General features: G+C 43.0%; 1 protein-coding gene across 6 annotated transcripts in view; it reads left to right on the top strand.

Annotated features, from left to right (window-relative positions):
- The window catches only part of GRIP2 (glutamate receptor interacting protein 2), a 260,283-nt gene that overhangs the window by 168,370 nt on the left and 66,820 nt on the right, over nt 1–25,093 (top strand). For all 6 annotated transcript variants that reach the window (XM_063121401.1, XM_063121400.1, XM_063121399.1 and 3 more), the window contains exon 8: nt 24,553–24,700. In XM_063121401.1, coding sequence (XP_062977471.1) covers nt 24,553–24,700 — 148 coding nt within the window. The remainder of the gene's footprint in view (nt 1–24,552; nt 24,701–25,093) is intronic.

The raw sequence follows: 25,093 nt of genomic DNA, 5'->3' as shown, positions 1-25,093 counted from the left end.
CATAGAATGTGACCTGTATATAGTGAAATTTAGAATAGGATTCACCAAAGGATAATTGGCTAAGATTAACCATGACATGGTTAGGCAAAAGCAGGCTAGGTAACAGAGTGGGGCATGTAGTAAATACTTCTCATTTAGCCGAGGGCTACAGATTGGATATAAAATCTAATGAACATCCACTGATATTTACAAGTTATACTTTCAACGTTTCATGCACCAGTTGGCTGCTTTAGCAACAAGTAGTTAGGATAGGGAAAGTCAGGTAATTGCACCAGTGCAACAGCAAAAGTTGGTACAAAATGGTGCTGCTGCAGGTGAGGACTATGGTGCGAAAGTTACAGCTATTGATGTAAGACTAGTGGGGCAATGGACTCTGTTGTCTAGGTAAGCTGTGGAACATTTTGAGAGAGGCGTTTAGCTGGCTGTACATGGAAAAATGCAACAAAACCTGCCTCCATTAAGGAAAGTGGGTTTCATGTTGACCAGAGAGCAGAGATGGTTCAGGTTTCCACCAAAATAGATCACTCTAAGTCAAGTGAAGAATAAATATTGAGCTTCTCTCTATAATTGAGGCAAGTCACTCAGATGAACAAAGAAAAACTTACAATGCAGTGACATATGGATAAAGGCCCCAATGAAAGCAATCATTTACTGAAAAATAGGAAATCATGCTGCAGGTAAAGGAAAGAGTGCATAATCTGCCAGCAAAGTATCCAGACAGGAAGATCTAGACTCCTGTCTCTGATCTTGAAGTCCCCACACTTTTACTTCACCCAGAATGCAAAAGGCAATCAGTGCGTATGTATATACCTTCTTTCAGATCATATTCATCAATGTATGTTCACAGAGAAAAGGAAAAAAAACTAATAAGATTATTTGTATTCTTGGGCTTTAAGGCTGACAGTAAATTTAAATGTTATTCTGCTTTATGCATAATGTGATTGGTTGGTTGATTGATTGATTGATTGATTTGATGTGCACCCTGCCTTCTACCAAGAAAAATGGCACTCGAGGCAGCTAAATTCTTATCTAGTTGTCTGCTGATGCTTATCTTGCTGGGAAAGGAACAGCTTAGCAGTTGGGAATCTCTGCTAAACCTGAGCATCTCTATAGCAGAATCTACAATCTTCCTTCCAACATTTGCCTTGAATATAGGAAGAGCAGAGGTTAGTCTTAAAATTAAAGTATCTCCTCCTTCCCAATAAAAAATGCCAACAGATCCATGCACACGCAACCATGCATTTGTTCCGCATATTCAGTTCATTGTCAGACCTTGTTGGTTTTTCATTTTACAATCCAACCAAAGATCCATGCTTCTTCCTTTACATAATTGCAGAATTATGGCCCTTCCTCCCCGACCCCTCAGCAAAAACATGGGTCCATGCCCGGGTCATCTCCCACCTGGCTTTTAAAGCTCAACTAAAAACTTTTCTTTTTCCTAAAGCTTTTAAAACTTGATGTTGTGCGGACTTTATACTGTTAGTTTTACCCTACCCTGTGCCTGTTTGCATTCTTTTCCCCTCCTTATTGTTTTACTAGGATTTTATTAGATTGTAAGCCTATGCGGCAGGGTCTTGCTATTTACTGTTTTACTCTGTACAGCACCATGTACATTGATGGTGCTATATAAATAAATAATAATAATAAAATAATAATATGAATTCTGTTGCTCCTCTCACATCCTTCCAACACTTTGCTGCCAAAATCATTCATCTCTCTAGTCACTCTGATCACATGATCCCCCTCCTTAAGTCCCTGCACTGCCTTTCTGTCTTCTCCTGGATCCAGTAGGTGCTTGCTTGAACTTTAACAACTCCCAATGTTACTGACACCTGCTCTCTCTTTCCTACACAGCCTGTATGTTCAGACTTCTGTTCCCGAGATATTATATATCGCTTTCCTGAACATGTTTACTTTGTTCACAAACTGTCTTCACACATCTGTGTGCATGTCAGCTCTGGTTACAGAGTTGAACTTCAAAAGCTGGTATTCAGAACCTGGTATTTAGTAGAATCTAGTTCCTTCACCATGCATGTAATAGCCAGGGATAGCTGGAGTATATGTCTGAGGAGAGAGGCAGAATTGGCTGCTAGCTGCTACTTTCTAGACAAATGAAAGGTTGTCTAGTATCCCGGAATGTAAGGGAAGAAGAACCCCCATAAGAACATAAGAAGAGCTAATTCTGGATCAGACCAAGGGTCCATCTGGTCCAGCATTCTGTTCACAAAGTGGCCCACCAACTGTTGACCAGGGACCCTCAAGCAGGACACGGTGCAACAGCACCCTCCCACCGATGTTCCCCAGCAATTGGAGTATGTAGGCATACTTCCTCTGATGCTGGAGATACTCCCATGTCATGACTCCCATGACTGGAATATAGCAATTGAAGGATATAACTTGTTCAAAAAGAACAGAAGAAATAGAAAGGGAGGTGGAGTTGCACTATATGTTAAAAATACCTATCCCTGCACAGAAATACAGGCGGATGAGATTGGGAGCCCCGTCGAGAGCGTCTGGATTAAAATAAATGGGGTTAGGAATAAAAAGAATATGATAATCGGAGTCTACTACCAACCACCCAATCAAGGAGAAGACGAGGACGAAACTTTTGAGAAACAAATTGCCAGTGTTTCAAGGAAGTGTGATGTACTAGTGATGGGGGACTTCAATTACCCTGATATCTGTTGGGAGACCATTACTGCCAAAAGCGGCCCTTCCAAGAAATTCCTGACATGTATGGGTGATAACTTTCTCCTACAGAAAGTGGTGGAAGGAACTAGAGGATCGGCAGTCCTTGACTTGTTATTGACCAATAGGGATGACTTAGTGGATAAAGTGGCAGTTACGGGAACTCTGGGGGAAAGTTACCACGTCATACTTGAATTCTTGATTATGAAGGAGACAAAAGTTGAGCGTAGCCATACATGTACTCTGGATTTTTGGAAAGCTGATTTTAATAAACTCAGAACTATAATAAGTAAGGTCCCGTGGCAAGGGAGCCTAAAGAGAAAAGGAGTGCAGGATGGGTGGGAGTATCTAAAAAAGGAAATTTTAAAGGCACAGTTACAAACAATTCCAACAAGGAGAAAAGATAGAAGACAACAGAGGAAACCAATGTGGCTCCACAAAAAGCTTATTGATGAACTGAAAACAAAAAGGGATACATATAGGAAGTGGAAGGAAGGCCAGGCTACAAAAGAAGAGTACAGACAAGTGGCGCAGAAGTGCCGAAATGGCGTCAGGAAGGCTAAAGCTGTGAATGAGCTGAGATTAGCGAGGGATGCTAAAAGCAATAAAAAGGCTTTCTTCAGATACGTGAGTAGTAAAAGACAGAGGAAAGAAATGGTGGTTCAACTGCTTAATGAGGATGGCAAATTGATAACAGACGACAAAGAAAAGGCTGAAGTGCTCAATTCCTACTTTGCCTCGGTCTTCTCCCAAAAGTGGGTCTATGACCCCCCTGGAAAAAGTGAAGCAGAAGTTGAGGGGGCAGGATTGCAGTTTGAGATTGATAAACAAATGGTCAAAGAACACCTAATTTCCTTGAATGAGTTCAAATCTCCAGGGCCCGATGAACTGCATCCAAGAGTAATGAAGGAGCTAGCGGAAGAACTCTCAGAACCTTTGTCTATTATCTTTGCAAAATCATGGAAGACGGGTGAGGTGCCGGACGACTGGAGGAGGGCTAACGTTGTCCCTATCTTCAAAAAGGAGGAACCTGGGAACTACAGACTAGTCAGTCTGACATCCATCCCTGGGAAAATTCTGGAGCAGATTATAAAGAAGTCAATCTGTAAACACCTTGAAATCAATGCAGTGATTACTAGAAGCCAACATGGATTTGTCAGGAACAAATCCTGTCAGACTAATTTGATCTCATTTTTTGATAGGATAACCTCCCTTGTGGACTGTGGGAATGCTGTGGATGTCATATATCTTGACTTCAGCAAAGCTTTTGACAAAGTACCACATGACATTCTGATTAACAAACTAGCTAAAAGTGGGCTAGATGGAACAACTATTAGGTGGATCCACAGTTGGCTACAGAATCGGACTCAAAGAGTACTTATCAATGGAACCTTCTCAAACTGGGGAGAGGCAACGAGTGGGGTGCCGCAGGGCTCAGTCCTGGGCCCAGTGCTCTTCAACATTTTTATTAATGATTTGGACGAGGAGGTGCAGGGAACGCTGATCAAATTTGCAGATGACACCAAATTGGGTGGGATAGCTAATACCCTGGAAGACAGAAACAAACTTCAAAGTGATCTTGATAGGCTGGAGTGCTGGGCTGAAAACAACAGAATGAAATTTAATAGGGATAAATGCCAAGTTCTACATTTAGGGAATAGAAACCAAATGCACAGTTACAAGATGGGGGACACTTGGCTCAGCAATACTACAAACGAGAAAGATCTTGGAATTGTTGTAGATCGCAAGCTGAATATGAGCCAACAGTGCGATATGGCTGCAAGAAAGGCAAATGCTATTTTGGGCTGCATTAATAGAAGTATAGCTTCCAAATCACGTGAGGTACTGGTTCCTCTCTATTCGGCCCTGGTTAGGCCTCATCTAGAGTATTGCATCCAGTTCTGGGCTCCACAATTCAAGAAGGATGCAGACAAGCTGGAGCGTGTTCAGAGGAGGGCAACCAGGTTGATCAGGGGTCTGGAAACAAAGCCCTATGAAGAGAGACTGAAAGAACTGGGCATGTTTAGCCTGGAGAAGAGAAGATTGAGGGGAGACATGATAGCACTCTTCAAATACTTAAAAGGTTGTCACACAGAGGAGGGCCAGGATCTCTTCTCGATCCTCCCAGAGTGCAGGACACGGAATAACGGCCTCAAGTTAAAGGAAGCCAGATTCCAGCTGGACATCAGGAAAAACTTCCTGAGTGTTAGAGCAGTGCGACGGTGGAATCAGCTACCTAGGGAGGTTGTGGGCTCTCCCACACTAGAGGCCTTCAAGGGGCAGCTGGACAAGCATCTGTCAGGGATGCTTTAGGGTGGATTCCTGCATTGAGCAGGGGGTTGGACTCGATGGCCTTGTAGGCGCCTTCCAACTCTGCTATTCTATGATTCTATGATCAGTTGCTTTTGTTTTTTAGGCTGTTGGAGAGCAAAGCCCAGTTCCAAATATTTTGAGGCGCACAATCTCTTTAAAGTCTTTAAATTTCACAGAACTTGTGTGGGAGGAATGGAGTTTCTGTGTAGCAATTTAGAACAGTTCATACTGGAAAATACTGAACAGAATGTACAGATGATGAGTTTAAGGTTACCGCTGAGTCCAAAGCTGTGTTGGCTGTAGAAGCTCAGTGAACTGTTGCAGAGCATAATGCCTCTGGGGGGGCAACAGACTGGCCTGCCTATTTTTAAAGCCCCATTCTCCCCACTCTTCTAAACCTGTGAACCATATCGCCATGGTTAGGCTCTGGAGCCAAGAAAGGAAAATACTAATGGTATCCAATTATATTTCTAATTTACCCTCAAATTAGTAAATCAAATAGGATTGCATTTCAGAATGTTTCTAGATGTGATAAGGGACTATTGAGCTGTTGTTGTTTCTCCAAATTGAAAGCAGTTAAAACATGTGTAACTGTGTGTAATGACTGGAAATGCTTTCCAATATTTGTCATGCAAGACTTCAGTCAGTGAAGATTTCCATCTGCTGATTTGGGTGGAGTGGGTCAGAATTAAGCTGTTTGTATCTTTTCCTAGAGATACTGTATTCGCCTGACAACTGACCAGGTACACTTGAGGTTAAGTTTACAAAGTTGTTCACTCTCCCCCTCCAAAGGTGGAAAGAGATGCTCACCCTTGGAGAGGGAGAACTGACCTCAGATCATCACCCCACCTACCTCCTGCGGAAATATCTACAATCCTTACTTCCCTGGCATCAGTCAGCGGAGGCAAAAAGGGGGAAGCATCAGGGGCATGGTGAGAGGCTTTGGATCTGCAGGATCCAAAGTCCTCCCAGACCCCAAACATGCCTCCAGCATGAAGGATAATTTACCAAAGCGCTGGAGCTGCAACAGGGAGGGAAATAGTTCATTTACAAAGCTGATGAGAAAGCGTAAAAACAGCAACCACTTCTCTTTTGCCCTGTTGGGGTCACACAAGCAAGGCTTTGAATACTTTGAATTTAGGTTTTCTCTGAAATGCTACCAGTTCCATGTGCAGGGCCAGCTAGACAGGCACAGTTGAGAAGTCAAGTGGCAAGGTGATCGAGAGGGCGGTTGCAAACCAACTCCAAGCAGTTTTGGATGACACAGATTTTCTAGACCCATTTCAAACCGGTTTCAGGGCGGGATACGGAGTTGAAACCACTATGGTCGCCTTAGCAGATGATCTACGCCTGAGTATTGACAGGGGGAGTGTGTCCCTGCTGGTACTTCTGGACCTCTCAGTGACTTTCGATACCATCGACCATGGTATCCTTCTGGATTGCCAGGGGATTGGGAATCGGGGCACTGTGTTTCAGTGGTTCCGGTCCTACCTCTCGGGCAGGTTCCAGATGGTGATGCTTGGGGATAGCTGCTCCTCAAAGAAGGAGCTGCTGTGTGGTGTACCACAAGGTGCCATCATTTCCCCAATGCTATTTAATATTTACATGAAACCGCTGGGAGAGATCATCCAGAGGCATGGGGCAGGGTGCTGTCAGTATGCTGATGACACCCACATATATTTCTCTATGCCTTGGACAACAGCGTCAGCTAAGGATATTGTGTCTCCTCTGAATGAATGGTTAGAGGCAGTAATGGGTTGCTCTTCCAAACCCATCCTGAATTGTCATCTGTGTATCTCTTCGTCATCTTTGGAATGAATTACCAATCTCTCTTGCCAAATGTCATCTTGTATATACCAGAAAAAAATGTATGCCCGATTAAATGGCCTTTTTCAACTCTAGGACTGGGTTCAGACAACACAATAATCAATGGTGGTTTAAATACTCAATGGTTGATTAGTTAACCCACCATCATGTTATATGGAGGGAGTTTTTGAACCAATAGTTGGTTATTTGGCTGAAATAACCGACACAAATAACCAACGCTGTGCAGAGTTGTCTATTTGAACCACACTAGTTATCATGTTGTGTGGAGGGTACTGTTGGTCATTTCCTCAGCCACCATTGGTTATTTCGTCAGCCACAGAGTCGCAAGTCAAGAGTTGTCAAAGCTGCCACTCTAGTCCAGCCAGCAGGATAGATTTTCAACAGCAATGGCTGCTGGGATACTAGCGGGGGGAGAGAGGGCAGGGGATGAGTGAGTCAACCCAGCATGGACTAATAGTAATCTCAACGCTGATCCTAATCCACATCATGGTTGATTATTATCATGTTGTGTGGGGAGTACCCCCCTAGATAAACAACTGTTGAGTTGATTATTACCCCACCATTCTCTATCGTGTTGTCTGAATGCAGCCTAAGATTAAAGTAAAGCCAACTTTCCACCTGCAGTTTTGTGCAGATTACTACAGTAAATATGTAGTAACACAGTCTGGCTTCTAAAGTTGGATTTCTCCATCCAGAATCTATGGCTGGTATCCAATGGGGAACTTACGCCCCCGCCAATTCTCCTGCACCCCGCAATTCCCTTGCACAAGCAGCCTCCATTGCTTGTTCAGTAGCGATATAGCACTTCTCGGGGTAATCCAAAACAAGCCGACACACTTTTTTTGGAAGGAGGCAGGTGGGCGAAGCTTGCATAAGGTTGCTCCACGGATGTGCCTCCTTCCAGAAAGGAGTGTTTCTGCTCGTTTTAGGGCTTCCTCCAAGAAATGCTAAATCTCCCTTGCATAAGCAGTGAGTCCCACTTACGCAGTGGAATTGGGGGGAACCCCCCACTTGCAGAAGGGAATTGGTAGGGGTATAAACTCCCCATTGGGTACTACCCTGTGTGTCTTCTTGTCTCTGGCACAAGAGCCCATGGCTTAAAGTACCTATATAGTTTGAGGGTCAGGCAAAATTAGAGAACATCCAAAATAACCCAATGGAGACGAGTGAATAAGTCTCAGGATGTAGGAAAGTAATGTTTTAGTCACAGCAGCCCAGTGTGTTTCAGTCTTGTGGCACATATTTCCTCAGGGGCTATAAGATGGCCCAGAAATATTTGTGACAAGGCTTAAACACATTGGGCTACTTTCAAGAATAAAATTTTATGTTCCTGCATCCTGAGACTTGTTCTCTCTTTTCCATCAACCTGTATAGTTTTGCCAGAGTTGCCATCTTTGCAAATGAAACATAGCTCCTCAAAGGAGACCGGGTGTCAAGAAAGTAAAGAGCACTGCAGAATAGAAATAGATGGGCATTGACAGAAATGAGGAAAAATAGGTTTACGGATTGGAAATAACTGGCATAGGAATAGGGTTTTGAAGCTATCAGTCTAATTCATGCTTGCTGTACATGGTTGGTTGATACTGATATGAACTGGCTTATTGAAGTAAAGCACAGCAGAGTGAATATTTTCTTATGCTTCTGCCTTGTAGGCACGATATTTCTCCAGTGTTGTTTGCTTCTCTGTATCAGCCAACATGCATTACTTTACTGTGACACTCTTATTCCTTAGGTTTTCTGTATGGGGTGATGGCAGGGGCAGATGTCTCTCGTTGCTAACTTTCCATCTGCAGCACAAAAGTTCTTGACATTGTTTGAATGGGACAGAAAAAGTGCTAGGGAGCTATTGCCTATGAAGGAAAACTTCTTCCCTACTAGAAATTCTTGTTAAGAAATTTCTTGGGAAATGGGGGTGGGTGGGTGTTTGTCTACAGAGTTGGTTTTCTGAAGCTCACCACTATAGCTGACTGTGCTGTGTGAAGCAAGCTAAGGAAGGTTTATTAGATGTAAAACAAGGCCTTTACCTACCCTCTATTTTTATTTGACTTTTCCAATATCTTTCATGGATAAGTACTTGGTTAGAGCATGGGACTGTGACTTCAGAGATCCAGGTTCTAGTCCCCACTTAGCCATGAAGCTCACTGGGTGACCTACCTCATAGGGTTGTTGTGAGAATAAAATGAAGAGGAGGAGGTGGACCATGTGAGAACAGCCGTGGGTTCCTTGCAAGTGTAAAAAAAAGGCAGGATATAAATGCAATAAATAAATACATAAATACATAAATATGAATTGCTTAGTTTAAAATTAGTTATTTAGTCATTTGGATGATAGCTCCTAATCTGCTCCTTGAAAGATGTAATAAACAGCTCTCCAGGGGTTAGTTTGAGAAGTATGGTGAGAGCTGAGCCCAGTGTGGCATTGACCTAAAAACATATACATGTTTAAGTAACTAAGCAATCCTTCCTATATTTGAGTGAGAGAGGTATATATCGATATTTTGCAGACAGGGAATCTGCAGTTTGTCATGGTTCAATAAAGAATTTTGTAGTGGTGGCGGGATAATAGGACTTCTCTCACCTACCTTTTAGGGACAGTACAATGCAAGGTGAAAGCATTACTCTTTTTTTTTTTACTGAAAGTCCCACACGGTTCAGTTTACTCAGAGTATTTAAATTGGTTACTTTCTCAGAGCAGGTACACTCTGCACTTCCTCATGTGTACATTGCTTATGTACGCCTTCCATTGATTTTGTATTGTACTTTGTGTCTGTAGTTGGTAAAATATTTTGTACAACTGGACTGTGCCTTGGGATGGGTTGTGGCTTTGTGTTCCTGTGTTTATTATCTCTTTCCATTACACAATCCTCTGCCCATGTCATATATATGAGACTGAGTACCCTGCTGGCTTATCTTGTGGATTTCTAGGGAAAGTCAAGGAATATGACTACTTTTTCTTTTTTCTTTTTCTTTTAAAAAAGCACATCAGCATCAAGACTAAATGGCCAAAAGGAGGGTGTTAAGATAATAATAAGACCCACAAGTGGTTCCAGTTCGCACATCACAATAACCGTTGGTTGTTGTGAATGAGCAAACATGCTTGCTGGTGCTCACAAGTATTGTGAATGCGCGGGAGTGGTGGTGCACCAGAGAGCATACTGGTGCTTGCAGCAGGAACAGCTAAACCCAGGGATGTTCTAGTCCTGGGTTGTTTGCCATGACGTGTGAACCAGGAAGTCTGGCTTGTCTTTCCAATGACAAGGGAAAGTTGGAACCCTGGAGAGAGACAACTAAAGTTCCTCGTTCACACATCATGGCAAACAACTCAGGGACAGAGCAATCCTGGGTGGTTTAGTCACTCCCATCTGCAGCAGGAGCGATTGTGCAACATGCATGAGCATGCTGCTGTATTCACAACAACCCAGGGGTTTAAAAAAAAACATGCAAACTGGGTACTACATACATTTTAATCTAAGGGAATGATCTAAGGGGTATGGGAACATGACCAAAGTTGCTGGCTCCTGTTTTTTTAAAAAAATACTGGTACCTGGATGGAGTTGAGGGTGTAGAGCCTGGGAGGGTCAGGGGCTGCGGCTGCAGAGGTGTGAAGAAATGGCCTGTACCAGTAACTCAAGGACCTGTGAACTGAATCTCTAGCAGTGCCTTGGCCTGTCCCTGCAAGTTGCTTTAGTGTTTTGCATGCTCTGAAACGATGCAGTGATCTCACCATGCCCTTTCTAAAGGATCCACCTGTGGATTGGCAGCATCCTATTGCATATGCAGACCTCTGAAGAATGGAGCAGAAACCAAAAGGGAGTGCCTTAGTGTGCCTATGTGCTGTAACCACGCACATACGCACAACACAGGCATGCTTGACAAATGGTGGTGGTGGTGGGGATTAGTTGGTTGTCTCTTTAAAATTCAGACCAAACATTCTGGCAACTGGTCACAGGGGGAGAAGACCATGGCTGATTGGCAAGCCCAAACAGGCTTTGCGAATGGAGTGTGGGCTGGGATCTCTTTAAGTGGGATTAATCATCATCATCATCTATCCTGCCCCGTAGCTAAAGCTTTCTGGGTGGTTTACAAAAGATTAAAACATTAAAAACTATATACAGAATTTAAAACAATAAAAATCATACAACAGACAGTATACAGAAAGATAACATACATCTAAAAACTATTTTTGAGCTGTCACCAAACCTAAAAATAGATCCAGGATCAATTAAAACTCATCACATGCTTCCAAATTCCTAGGAAAAGAAGAGCCAGTGTAGTGTAGGCCCAGTATTGGGCAAAAGGTGGGATAACAACAACAACAACAACAACAACAACAGTGTAGTGCCTAGAGTATTGGACTGGAAGTCGGGTGATCCGAGTTTTAGTCCCCACTCATCCATAGAAGCTCACTGAGTGACTTTGGGTCAGTCACAGACTCTCAGCCAGCCTACCTCAAAGTGGTGTTGTTGTGAGGATAAAATGGAGAGGAGGAGGAAGATTATGTATGCCACTTTTGGTTTCTTGGAGGAAAAAAGGTGGGATATAAATGTAATAAATAAATGAATAGGAAAAGAGAAAAGTCTTGACCTGGCGCTGAAAATAAAGCAATTTTGGTGCCAGGTGGGCCTCGTTGGGGAGATCATTCCATAATCGGGAGGCCACCACTGAGAAGGCCCTCTCCCTTGTTGTCATCTTCTGAGCTTCCCTTGTTGCCATCTTCTGAGCTTTGGGTGCAAGGAGGACCTTAGATGTTGAGCGCAGTGTACAGGTAGGTTCGTGACAGGAGAGGTGTTCCATCAGGTGTTGTGGTCCCAAGCCATGTAAGGCATTGTAGATTAGAACCAGCACCTTGAATCTGGCTCGGAAACATACAGGCAGCCAATGCAAGTGGGCCAGAGTTAGTCTTATATGTTTGAACCTCCTGGTCCCTGTTATCAATCAGGGTGACACTTTTTGCACATTTTGGATTATGATGCCTGTGTATTTCAGATATGGCAGGGAAGAGGGTTCTAGGGAGATCCCTAGCAGGGAGAGGTTGGCTCAGCTCCAGGACTAAACAGGATGTGCTAACCACGTAGCAACTTGTTTAAACCAGTTCTGTTATAGTCCCATAGAAAGTAAGGGAAGCTGGACCCTTCCACAGTTTATCTCCCTGTAGTCCCCCACACTTTTTTTCTGTAGCTGGAGATCCAATACTAAAAAGGAGCTGGGCTGAGAAAGAAGTGCAGAGTTGGGCAAGGACTTTAAGAAGGTGAGCTGAGGAAGCCCCCCTTGCTTTCTACAGGATTGCAGCAGGATTTTCTTCTGTTGCTTCTATCTTGGCCTTTCGAGAAGCAAGGAACAGTGGCTTGTTGTCTTAAGTAATTTAGTGGAGTGACTCAATCAAATCTGAAGGACGCCGAACCTTGCAGTATCTTTCTGAAGGGTTCTTTGTGCTAAATGCAAGAGACAGAAAGAGAGGGGGGCTTGTGAGTAGCAAGAGTTACATTTAAAGTCGTAGGGAGACCATACGCAATTTCTTTGAAGGTACCCAAGCCTGTCTGTTAGATGGTATAGAAATGAAATAAATGTAAATAAATAAAATATGTGTAATCTGTTGTGCTCTCCTCACTTCTCCGAGCAGTTGGAAAGCTCTTCCAACAGCCAGTCAAATCCACTGGCATCCAATCAGATTTCTGGAGGAAAGTAACTCTCCCAAATGCTTACAGAGTGGTTTTCTCCCTCTTCCTCTATATTCCACTCAAAAACTGTGCCCTATCTCCTTTGTTTCCTTTCACAAACATCTAGATTACATCCTACTTAGCAGGGATGGGGAAAGGTATGGCTTCCTCCAGAAGATTTAAGGAAGATCCACATTATTGAGAACAATCAGCCATACATTGCCCTGACAAAAGATGTACCAGATGACTTTCCCACTGGCTATTAAGGAAGTCCCCAGCAGTACATCTGGTTCCATTGACCGTGTCCTGTCCACATCCCCCATCCTAGAACAGTGTATAATATTGCCACATGCTCCTCACTTCCCCAGGCAGTGAGATGTTCTAGTGCTAGATGGGTATGACTTTCCTTGGTGAAGGGAGGACTGGAGGTCATAGCATTTCAATAATATTTCCTTTAATTGCAAATATACAGGAAGGACATTTTATTTATTTCTTACATTTCTATACCACCCAATAACTGAAGCTCTCTGAGTGGTTCACAGAAATGTAAGAGGACTCAAGTAGACATGTAGAGCATAAGTGGAAAGTAGCATGTACCCTTCTACCACACATCAGCTCCTCAGAGAGAAGGGGGAAAGCACCTGGCCCTCAACATGCTCCCAGCCTTTGACCAATCCTCGGCCCTCTCTCTGCTTCTGTCCTTCTGTCTTGTCTGCCCCAGAACTGCTTCTGTTCCTTCCAGCTGCATATTCACCCACTTTCTCGTTTTGGCTGCGGAGTCAATGAGCATGTGCTTCCTTCCCCATCCCAAACATGCAGCTCCCATTAAGAGATGCCAGCTGCCCACCCTGAGCCATTTAAGACATATTAATATGGGTGAGGAAGAGGGTTTAAAACAACAACAACCTTAATGCCCATGCTGTGACTCTGATCTAGATAGTGGGGAGAAGGGGTGCAGATCTGCAATTTACCCAGTGAAGAAATAGCCTCCATTTTTGCTTCAACTGAGGCCCTGCGTAAATTGCAGGCGCGATCCAGGTCGAGACCACACCACACAGGCAAAGCATGAAAAATCTCCACTGCTTTCCGCATCTGGACTTGGTCCCCTGCACTTAATTTTGAGTATGGGAAAAGAAAACATGTAGCTCAGTAATGTGTAATTTGGCTGTAAGAACAAATGCAAGAGGGCGAAGGAGGATTACAGGTGTCACAACCTCTTCTGCTCTCTGAATCCATAGAAAGCCAGGCTGGAGGACTCAAAGGGCTCAGGGACCCAATGCACCACTGGGTTTAACACATTTTTAAAAAAATCCAAGACATGCAAGGGTGGGTCGAATATAGGAAGTAAAAGCTCTTGAAGAATTAAAGATGGCAAATCATATGCTCCTAAGGTATTAGTTTCCAATTTGAAGTAGGTCTAATTACTATAGAATCATCCTCCCTTTTATTGGGGACTGTCATTCACAGAACAAATGCTTTTGGGTGTTCCTCTTGAGGAAAGGTGTCCTGCATGCCCAAGTGTCTGACTAATCTAAAGAATGTACATTAAAATTAAGGGAAGGCAAGTTGCCAGTAGCCCTATTTGGATGTTATCCCTTCATGAGAATGCATACTGCATGAGGAGGGAGTGGGGCCATGCCTGCTGGCCCCATGTCAGGTTCTGAACCCCATGGTGGTGGGGGAATCTCCACTTGCAGGCTCCCCACTTTGGACATCCCCTCCCCCCAGTGGAGGCAGGTGGCTCTAATTTTGGTGGGCTGAGAATCCATTCTGTGTTTAAGTCAGAGCCACCCCGAACTCTTTAAAAAGCTGTCCATGGTGCTGAATCCTCTTGCCAAAACAGGTTCAGCACCTTGGATAGTTCCTTTAGCATTCTGGCTGGTTCTGACTAAAACCCGGAATGGATTTACAGCCCCACCAAAATCAGAGCTGCTGGCTCCTCCTCTCTCCCCCCACCCCCGCCCAAAGAAAAGGTTGTGGATGATGGGAGAGGTATTTCACATTGTGAACCTTCCATCCACATTGAAAAGAAAGTTTATATCTGGCTGTTTAGTTCACCTGATCTGGAGTTACACCTTCCCATGTTAGTAAAGTTTTAGAGCCATTTGTCACATTATGTATTTAAAAATGCAGGATGAAAATGTGACAAATTCATGTCTTGTGAATGTGTGTACTTTACGGATAGGCTTGGGGAGCCACAATTGGCTGCAACTGCTTGCTGGGTGCACTTGGTGGCAAATCTGGATTTGTTTGTCCTGTGTGAAATAGCACTTTTTTCCTTTCCTTTTTTTCTTTTTAAGCTACACTCATGTCCCTGCTGAGCCATTGGAGATCTCCTCCTGGGGCAATTTAGCATTCACCATGTTCTTATCTGACAGTCCCTTTATGAAAGATGTTTGCAAGGCCCTACAGGAGATACACACAATTTAAAAAAAGATTTCCATCTGGCAAAAAAAACCCAAGGTGTTTTTACTAGATGTCTTCTGACGCATAACTATGTTAATTCATAACTAGAAATCTGCAAATGGCTGGTGTTGGAGAAAAATAAAATTGGTCTCTTCCCCCCAACTCCCCAAATTGTCAGTGCCATCCCGATTGAAAGTAGGATGACTTTTACGGGGCACCGGATATTTCCGGCAACGGTATTTTGATCTCTTTGGGGCCTGTTGTTGCTGCTCCCTCCCTTAGTATATTTCTGCTGAATCCGTTTGTCTACTAGTTTTCCTCTTCGTCTTCTACCTCTTAATAATGCTGAGTGAGGCCAAATTCATTGCTTGTAAAGCATTTTGCAATTCTTACGGTGTAGTCAATACAATTGTGCAAGATATTATTAGGCTTTCAGGGCCCAGCTTCCTTTATTGATCGCTTCTGCATGAATTATAAAAGCTGCTGGGTTCCCCCCACCACCACTTGTACATCTCTGCCCTTTTTGCTCTGTTAACTCAGCAGTAGCAGATGTCTAGCCCTTGGTAGTTATAGTACCATATTTAACTGGGCCACCTCTTAAATTCCTGAGTCTGAAAACAGTCTAACTGTGTTTCAGTAAGAATCATATTAACAACATGCTAAGCTTTTTACTGATCCATGCAGATAACAATATAACTATGCCATGACTTTTCTCTTGGATGCCTTCTGTTCTGCCTGTGGCACAGTGCACCTTCGAACAGCTCATGTAGCCATTTTAGAGTCAAATACTTTCCATGTGGTGCCTGATGCCACTGTTTCACTTTCTTCACTCCAAATACACAAGCAGATGTGGATTTATTTATTTATTTATTAATTAATTATTACATTTTTATACCGCCCAATAACCAAAGCTCTCTGGTCGGTTCACAAAAATTAAAACCATAATAAAACAACTGATTCAACTCAGTTTGTCTATTCTGTTTTTGAAACTTGTCTTTCAAATTAATTTTGACTTAATACACCTTTTTTCTGCTAATTCTCTGAACTGTAAATTGGGCCAGATTAGAATTGTTTCTTCTCTAGGTCAGACCTAGACCTTATAAGAGATGCCAAAATGACACCACCCTGCCATTCAGACAGGTGTTTGTTGGCAAGCCATGGCAAGCCTCTCCTCGTTTCTCCTCCTTTGTGACTATGAAGAGTTTGGAAGCTTCTGCTTCCAATTCTGTACAAACCACCTTTACCCAGGACATACAAACTTGGAATTGAGGTTTATTCAATCTCTAATTAGTGAACAAACCAGGATCTGGAACCATAGTTTGATCCTGGCTTGCTCTTTCTAAGTAGAGTTTAAACACATCACAGTTGCTTGAGTTTAGATGTAACAGGAAACTGTGATTTGTTTAAAATATGAAATAAGAGGAGAGGAGAGATTGAGCCCATGAAGCTAAGGCTTGCCACTGCTCATTCACCTAGCAGGAAACCATGGCTTCCTGTTATGTTTGAACTGGGTTTATGTCTATTTCTCCCTTCCTCTTTGGAATGTCCACCATGTGTGATGCTGTTGTCTTGCGTGTTGCACTGACCTGGCAGCCAATTATGTTGTGGTCCCACAGCTTGGGACCACAATACCTGACGGAACACCTCTCCCGACGTGAATATACCCGGTCACTACATTCAACATCTAAGGTCCTCCTCCGGGTGCCTACTCCGAGAGAGGCTCGGAGTGTGGCAACGAGGGATAGGGCCTTTTCGGTGGTGGCCCCCAGACTGTGGAATGATCTCCCTGATAAGGCTCGCCTGGCGCCAACGCTGCTATCTTTCCGGCACCAGGTTAAGACTTTCCTCTTTGCCCAGGCATATGGTGGCACATCCTAATTGCCCACATGTTTAGTTTTTAAATCGGTTTTTAATGTTTTATGTGTGTATGTTCTGTGTTTTAGAGTTTTAAATTTTGTACACTTGTTTTTACCTCAATTTTAGAATTTCTGTAAACCGCCCAGAGAGCCCTGGCTATGGGAGTGGTATATAAGTTTAATAAATAAATAAACAAATAAATAAATAATATTATGTGAGGTGGGTGCTAAAAAATGCTCAGAGTAATCATGTGTGGTATTACACTAAATATCATATGATCATATGAAACTATGTATTCCAAGACAAACCATTGGTCCCTCCAGCCCAGTATTGTCTATTTCGATTGGCAATGACTCAAAATTAACAGATGGACAAATCTTTCAATTTTGTTTTTTCTCAGTTTCTCATTTTTAAAATCTAAAGTTTGGTCTGTTCTGAAATGTTGAGAACATTTTTAGAAAATTGCTGAAAATGTGTATGCATGTTTGTGCACATTTCTCCTAAGTATGCATTTTCTTTGTATTTTTGCCTAATATGTACATATTTGGGGAGTCATTATTTCACTACTATATGCATCTTGTATGCACTTCCCCTATATGAATTTTTGTCTGCATTTTTTGACTGGCAAATTCCATTGCAAAATTCAAAGAAGTGCAAAGTTTGAAGGAAAACTGACTCTTGGCTTGAAAATGAAATTAAGTGTGAAACAAACGAATTTCTCCTCCATCCCTAACCTAAAGCATCTTTTGATTGGAGATACCAAATAATGAACTCCAGGCCGTTTGAATGCAAAGGACCCTCCTCTAAACTAGACACTAGCAGGAGAAAGAGACATGGAACTGACATATCAAGTAACACCTAGTTTTGCCCTTACTGAAAATCTGGATGGGGGCTTCCTCTCCAGCGTTACCAGTGGGAGCCAGAGCCAGACGAAGAATAAACCCTGTTCACTTTACCTGATGTCAGCAGCATGTGGTGTCTGATACACTTGGCTCTTGGCAGTGTTGCTAATGTGAACATTGCCAAGCAGTCTGGATCGTCTGGCTGCAGGAAATGAAAGCATCTGATGCCTTTTAGATTTGTTGCGTACCATTTGGTATTTCTACATATACTTTTTATTTCCTTTTTTAGCTTTTCATTTTTTTTACTTAAAAAATAAACAAAATAAGTTTAAATTAAATGTTGATCATATTGGCATGGTTTTATTTATTTATTTGGCACCTAAAAACAAAATATTGTGTAACGTTTTAAATTTGGAGCCTTTCCAGGCAACCGAAACATTCCATATTTGTTTACAGTTGCAGTATACTGCTGGTAGCTCTGGGCTAATTTAAGTAGAGGAAGATCTTGATCCTGTGCTGGGGTGTGTGTGTGTGTGAGAGAGAGAGAGAGAGAGAGAGAGAGAGAGAGAGTCTCTGTGTTGAGAATTATACCCTTTAAGTCAGATTTTTTTCTGTTATTAAACAGTGGAGATATGCTCAACATTGCAATGAGATGTTTTAGAAGACATTTAAAAAGCTAATGCATTCCTGCATTGAGCAGGGGGTTGGACTCGATGGCCTCGTAGGCCCCTTCTGACTCTTCTATTCTGTGATTCTAAGAACAGTTGCGAGACCGGACGAAAGAGGACAAAATAGTAAACCATTGCCAAAGGGGAGGGGGTAGTGTTGCAGATGGACCCATAGCACAGTTGAAGGCAGCATCTGGTGTGGTCATACAACATTGTGAATTGATGTGCTGGAGGCTGGGGGACTGCATTCCCTCAACAGTAAAAGTTTTGAGTACTGAGAAAGCGTGACTTTTCTGCAGCAGCAGCATTATTATGGGAAAGATGTTCGGATCCCCTGAAAACGACAAAGTAGCAACTGCACATTTATTGCTCAAGAAAACATAGTCTGGACAGGCCCTTAGAGGAAGGGTAGGCATGTCAAAATGGAAATGTCCAACCCTATAAAACATTTCCAGTATATTGATGAACTCTGTTTCATTATGTAATAAAAAGTCAGCTTAACTTTTTGTTGTCATGAATAGCACCATTATTACCTGGCACTCGATTTTCTGTAATACATTCTGGATCAGTATTACAGACATAACATCCCAGAAGCAATCATGTGCTATTTAGCTATAACTGTAAAGAACACTGGAGAGTTGCACAGCACAATTGTGCCTAGTGGGTAGTTGTCACTGTGCTCAGGGCTGTGCATAATTCCTATAGGTATTCACAGGTATCTGTGAGATCCAGACAGCAGGGAATCTAGAATGTGTCACAAAATTTGGGTTCCTGAAAGTATTCCTTGCTTCTTATTCAATCCAAGCTTTAGGTTGCAGGAAGCTGTTTTGAAGATTAGCAATACAGATGCTCTGCATAATACAACAAAATGTTGTATTATGTGGAGTGCTCCTGTTCAGGATGTCAGCCATGCTGTTTTCCTGGATACTTTACCCTTGCCTCATCTATGTAGCATTTTTTACTAGAATCCTGAGATCCCCTAATTGGACCCTGGTGCAAAAGACATACAATTAGAATTAAAGTAGTGGGGTTTTTTTGGAGAACACAGTCCTTCCACACAAACATTCACTCCCAGCTACTCTAAGCATTCTTCCTTTTAGCAGTATTATGGGGGTGGGGGTTGTGACAGTTCCAAAGTGAGGAAAGCCAAAAGTCTCTTTGTTCCTCCCTGCTCTGGAACTCTTAGACACTTCTCTGCAGTGCCTTATTGGTGCACTTCCTCTAGTAAGAGCTGCAGTGGGCGAGCCGGGAGGAGGGTCAGATGATTTCTTGGCAGCTCCTGGGGAGGGAGCTGAGACGGTATTCAGAAGGCCTCGTCCTGCATGGCTTCGTGCCACTGCAGAAGGAATTGTTGCAAAAACAGAGGGGCGTGGTTGCATGTGGATTTTGCACAAATCTCTTCCCTGGCCCGTAATTTGGTTTTATCTGGGCTTCAACGTGTCAGTCTTTCATTCTGTTGGACCTCTAGGGATGTGCATGGGGTATCAGTGCAATCTTCCTGTGGTTGTGGGTGCAAAGTATACGACTGCTGTGCTTGTCAGCTGAAAAATCCTCCATAAGGAGGTATCCTTATTTGCATACCTGCTGTAGGCTGATTAGGAAGTGGGGACCCATGAGCTCTGGATATTATCCTGCAGTTGGCATACCCTCCATCAGTTCATTTATGAAAATCAGGATCTGCTTATAACTAACACTCTCATTCTCAAATTAAGGATCACTGCCCGAGGCTCCCACACACCCATTACGCATTGCTGAAGGCCAAGGGCTGTCTTCAAGGCGCCGCTTCACCGCTCCTTCCCTCTGAAACCCTGCAGTATCTCTGCTGTGGGGTGGGAAATCCTCATGCCAGGACGGAGTGCAGGGTTTCCTGGTGCTCATCCGGGTTCAGGAGCCAACCCCCATTCTCTTCCTGGCTTTTGGCGACCAATCACAAGTCTCCATCCACCCTGCACTGCCCCCAGCTTGATGCCAGAGTGAGGTTGCATGGCGGAAGGGCCGTGGTGACCTTGCTCTGGAGAAAGAAGTCCACGACATTTTTACGGCACAGCTTCAGGGAAAAGCACTGCGCTGGCTGCGAATCGGCGATGTATAACTGATGCAGCGCCAATTCTCAGCCACCGTAGGGCTTTGAAGGTGTATAGACATCTGGTCCAAGCCATTTTTCTGCCTGAAGCAAAAATAAATAAAAGCACATGGCACGCGCCCCCCATTCCATGTACAGAAGCTGGCTGGACTGACTGTTGAATCTGACTTCGACACTGGTGTTAGGATAGTGTCCTCTGCCACACCTGAGGCAGCAAGCTAGTTTTAGGGAGGCCAGGACAGGTTGTGTGACATACTGTGTCCTCCAACGAAGGGGGAATGGGTAGGAGGCTGCCACTGCTGACCCAGCCCCTCAACAGCTGCTACCTCAGGCAATTGCCTCACTCTGCCAAATGATAAGGCCCCTCTCTTCCAACCTCATTTACTCTGCAACAATCTATCCTGGCCCAATTTAAATATTTGTATTTTTCTGGTTCACGATATACTTATAAAACATTTTTCTTCAACGATATATCATCAACCATTCAAAATGTAGCTGCAGTATGTGGAAATGGCAGGCTCTGTTCTGCATGGTACCTTTAGTTTTCATGCATCTGTGTTTACATGGATTTGCACTGGAAACCACGTGTGTCCACCACTCTGTTCAAAGATTTCACTTCTAGGGACTTTGGGCAGAGGCAGCTGAACCCTGAAGAAATGGCAATGCTAGCAACCCACTCTCAAAAGCTTTTTAAACGAGGCATCCCTCAAAGGCAAAGTCGGGGACCATCATGTACAAGGGGCAGGTACCCGGAAATGGGGACTTTCCTTGGTAAAACCAGCTCCTTGGTAAAGCAGACAAGGGTAAGTGCCGTGAGAGTTAAAAACCCTGCTCTGACTCGTCAGAGGCAGGGGATACAGGATTTCCTTGAACTGATTCCATCAGCTTTTCTTTTGAAGTGACTGAATAGGTTACTATGACACTCGCTAGCCTCTGCATATCCTGAGTGCACCAGAGGTCCTAATTGCAGGCTGCATGGTAGTATTTTTTTTTAATCTGCTTTATAAATCCTCCTGCTTTGTGACAGCTTTTTCCTGCCTTAGTGGGAGGAAGTTTTTTATGCTTCTGGACAGTACGAGTATTTGCTGCTCTGAGCAGGCTCCTTTATCTCCCACAAACCTTCATATCATTAAAAAATAAATAAATCTTGTAGTAGTGAAAGATGGCCAGTAGTTACGTGTGCCAAGTCATTGGTCCTTTAATTTCCAAATATTAAGTGCTTGGATATTATTCCTACTGCCAATGAGCAATATTTGGCCATGAATCTGCTAGTAATTTGATCTGGACAGAAATAATATTGAAAAGCAGTGCTGTTAAGGTTTCATTCTTTCTGGACACTCTAACACTGACCTTGACCGTGGTTCAAATCAAGCCACAGAACTTACCACTACTATTGGGGAGGAACAATTAGCCATTGGCCATGTGAATGTAACAAATGTATATTTACAAACATAACTCTTGTATCTTGCCTAGCATTGGGTTTAAAATTCATGTATGAATTAGATTTTTAAAAAATTCCTGATCCAGTGGATTTAAAGTAACAAGTAACAATCCTGCATAGTGTATCAGAAAAACATAAACGCTGTCCCATTACATTAGGTTGCAATCTTAAACACAGTTAATTGCACAAAGTCCTATTGAAACAAATGGTATTTTCAATCAAATAACTGAATGCCAATGTATAGCTTAGCTGGTTAGACTTAAGAACATGAGAACATAAGAAGTGCCATGATGGATCAGACCGAGGGTCCATCTAGTCCAGCACTCTGTTCACACAGTGGCCGACCAGCTGTCAATCAGGGACCAATGAAGCAAGACATAGTGCAACAGCACCCTCCCACCCATGTTCCCCAATAATTGGTGCACACAGGCTTACTGCTTCGGATACTGGAGGTAGCACACAACCATCAGGGCTTGTAGCCATTGATAGCCTTCTCCTCCAGGCATTTATCCAACCCCCTTTTAAAGCTATCCAGATTGGTGGCCATCACTACATATTGTGGTAGTGAATTCCATAATTTAACTATGCGCTGTGTGAAGAAGTAGTTCCTTTTATTTGCCCTGAAACTCTCACCAATTAGCTTCATGGGATGACCCTAGGTTCTAGTATTTTGAGAGAGGGAGAAAATTGTCAACTTATCCACATTATCCACACCATGCATAATTTTGTACACCTCTATCATCTCTCCCCTTATCCTCCTCTTTTCCAAGCTAAACAATCTCAGCTGTTGTAACCTTCCCCCATAGGGGAGATGCTCCAGCCCTTTAAGCATTTTAGTTGCCCTTTTCTGCACTTTTTCCAGTTCTATAATATCCTTTTTAGGTGTGGTGACCAGAACTGTACACAGTATTCTAAGTGTGGTCACACCATAAATTTGTAAGGCAGTAGATACTGGCAGTTTTATTCCCAATTCCTTTTCTTATAATGCCTAACATGGAGTTTGCCTTCTTTACTTAATTCAATTCTGGAAAAGCTTTTATTCCTCTCTCTTTCTGTGTTAACTAAGCTTAATTGTCCAGCAACTGAGTTGTGCTTACCAGGTTTGACCAACAAAAATGTACTGCAAGCTTTGCAGGTCATTTGCATGCCAATGCAAGATAGCTTTACTAAATTTGAACAGCTGGATAGCTCAGATTAAAGTCATGCCAGCAGATCTTGCAAGGCTTTTGTCTGGTGTCATCTCTAGCTGTTTAGATTTAACAGTGTTGCTTAAGTAATATTTAATTAGAACTTTTGAAACCAAGATCAACAGGATATGGCTAGATAATAGTTTATGAAGAGAACATAGTAATGCTTGGATCAACAATTAAATATTAAAATGAGGCAATGTAAAGCATCCTAAATATTTATTATTTTAGGCTGAATTTAGAAATATGATCTGAATGAATGCAAATATTTAAATGCCTTACAGTACAATCCTATGCATGTCTATTCAGAAGTTAGCCCCATTTGAGTTCAGTGAGACTTACTCTCAGGTAAGTGGGTATAGAACTATAGCCTTATTGCTTTTCTTGTGCTTGCTTCCATTATGGGCAAAGTAATGAGGATGAGAGCTGGGGAAGTCAAGGTTGAAGAGCCTATTCATACTTCATAATACCAGCACATTTGTTGATATACTCCAGGGCACTTCAGAAGGAGAGGTGCCTCTCCAAATTGGTCTGGTGGTAGTTATACACTGGGGAGGTGCAATTGCCCATGGCTCTTTGCACATTCCCTTCCTTGTTCCTTTGTCTTCCCTTTGCACTTTATGATGATGAGCACTGTTATCATGGCCTTATGCAATGAGTCAGATGCCAGCTCAGATGGAGGGTACCATATCTGGCCTCCAGCAAAGAGCTAGACACCAAGCTGGAAGGTATGTTGTTGCAGAGAAACGTTACAGTTTTATTGAACTTGCAGCCCAGTCTGTGAGTCTGTCCAACACAAGCAGTCCAGACCACTGAGAGGCCGGCTGGAGCTTCCTGAGGACCCATCCCACCCTGAGCCCCCCATTTGCCTCATCATTTTGGCCTGAGATGCCCAAGGGTCTGCCAAGAAGCCACAGAATGCAAAAGAAAGACTAGGCTGCTGGTTTCTGCTGGCTGCTACCAGCTGGTTACCTGTTGCCTATCTGTCCACTATTCCAGTCGGCCCTCAGCAGATTTTATCCTGCCCCTCTGAAACGTAGATAGTTAAGACAGCACAACGGCAAATATAGAGAAGATGTGTGTAAGAGTAATGGATGTCCCTCCTTTTGAATTTTCAACAGCGACATATATACAAGAGGAGCTTCTCAATAAAGATATGAGGTTGAATCCAGTTTTTCACCAGCAGGAGTGGCGTTCCATTCAGAATTTTCCCACTGGGGGAAATGAGGGGGGATCTTCATTGATTCTCCGTTGTGCCATCCACAGCACCTCCCACACTGTTCTTGAGGATCCTCTAGCCCTCTGGAACTGATCTGGGTGGGGGGGCTAAGGGACTGCAGTGGGACAAAGATGGTTTCTTTCCTCATTCCACCAGCAGAAATGCTTCCCTGGATCAGCAACCTTCTGTCTGCAGAATACCTTGAAACCAAGCCATCGAGATTTGTATGCCCTACATGGCTGTTTGTGTGAAGCATAGCATGACAGTCGTCGTTTGTCTTTTCCAGTCCGGTCGGTGTATCCTATTTGGGAGAACTTAAGTAGAAACAACTTCAAATGCGTGTTTTGTTTTGTTTTGTTTTATAGATACAGTAGCCAATGCTTCAGGCCCTTTGCTAGTGGAAATTGCAAAGACTCCAGGCTCTGCGCTAGGAATCACGCTAGCAACAAACACCCATCGGAATAAACAGGTCATAGTCATTGACAAGATCAAGCCAGCCAGTGTTGTAGACAGGTATGAAGCTGAGCTGTGATGGTGTTTTCTTGAGTCTGTTTTGTTTACTCTTTCCTCATAACTGAAATGTGTCTCTCCCTCTCCTCCCCACCCACCCGTAACCTATTAGGGAGGTTTATTATTATTATTATTATTATTATTATTATTATTATTATTATTATTTATTATTATTATTATTATTATTATTATTATTATTATTATTATTTATATAGCGCCATCAATTTTTCATGGTGCTGTGCAGAAAATATATGTGAAAATATATACCAGCAATGCTTCCTAAATAAGAGTTATTCACTATAACTTAAAGAGTGGGGATATACAGGGGTGAACATATAAGGCAGTGGTTTTTAAACTGTGCTGTGGGGAACTGTGGGTCTCTTGGAAGCTTTTGAG

Source organism: Elgaria multicarinata, chromosome 3, assembly GCF_023053635.1.
Source record: "Elgaria multicarinata webbii isolate HBS135686 ecotype San Diego chromosome 3, rElgMul1.1.pri, whole genome shotgun sequence".
Lineage (NCBI taxonomy): Eukaryota > Metazoa > Chordata > Lepidosauria > Squamata > Anguidae > Elgaria > Elgaria multicarinata.
The sequence above is the reverse complement of the archived record's forward strand: the minus strand, read 5'-3'. Positions and strand labels throughout refer to the sequence as shown.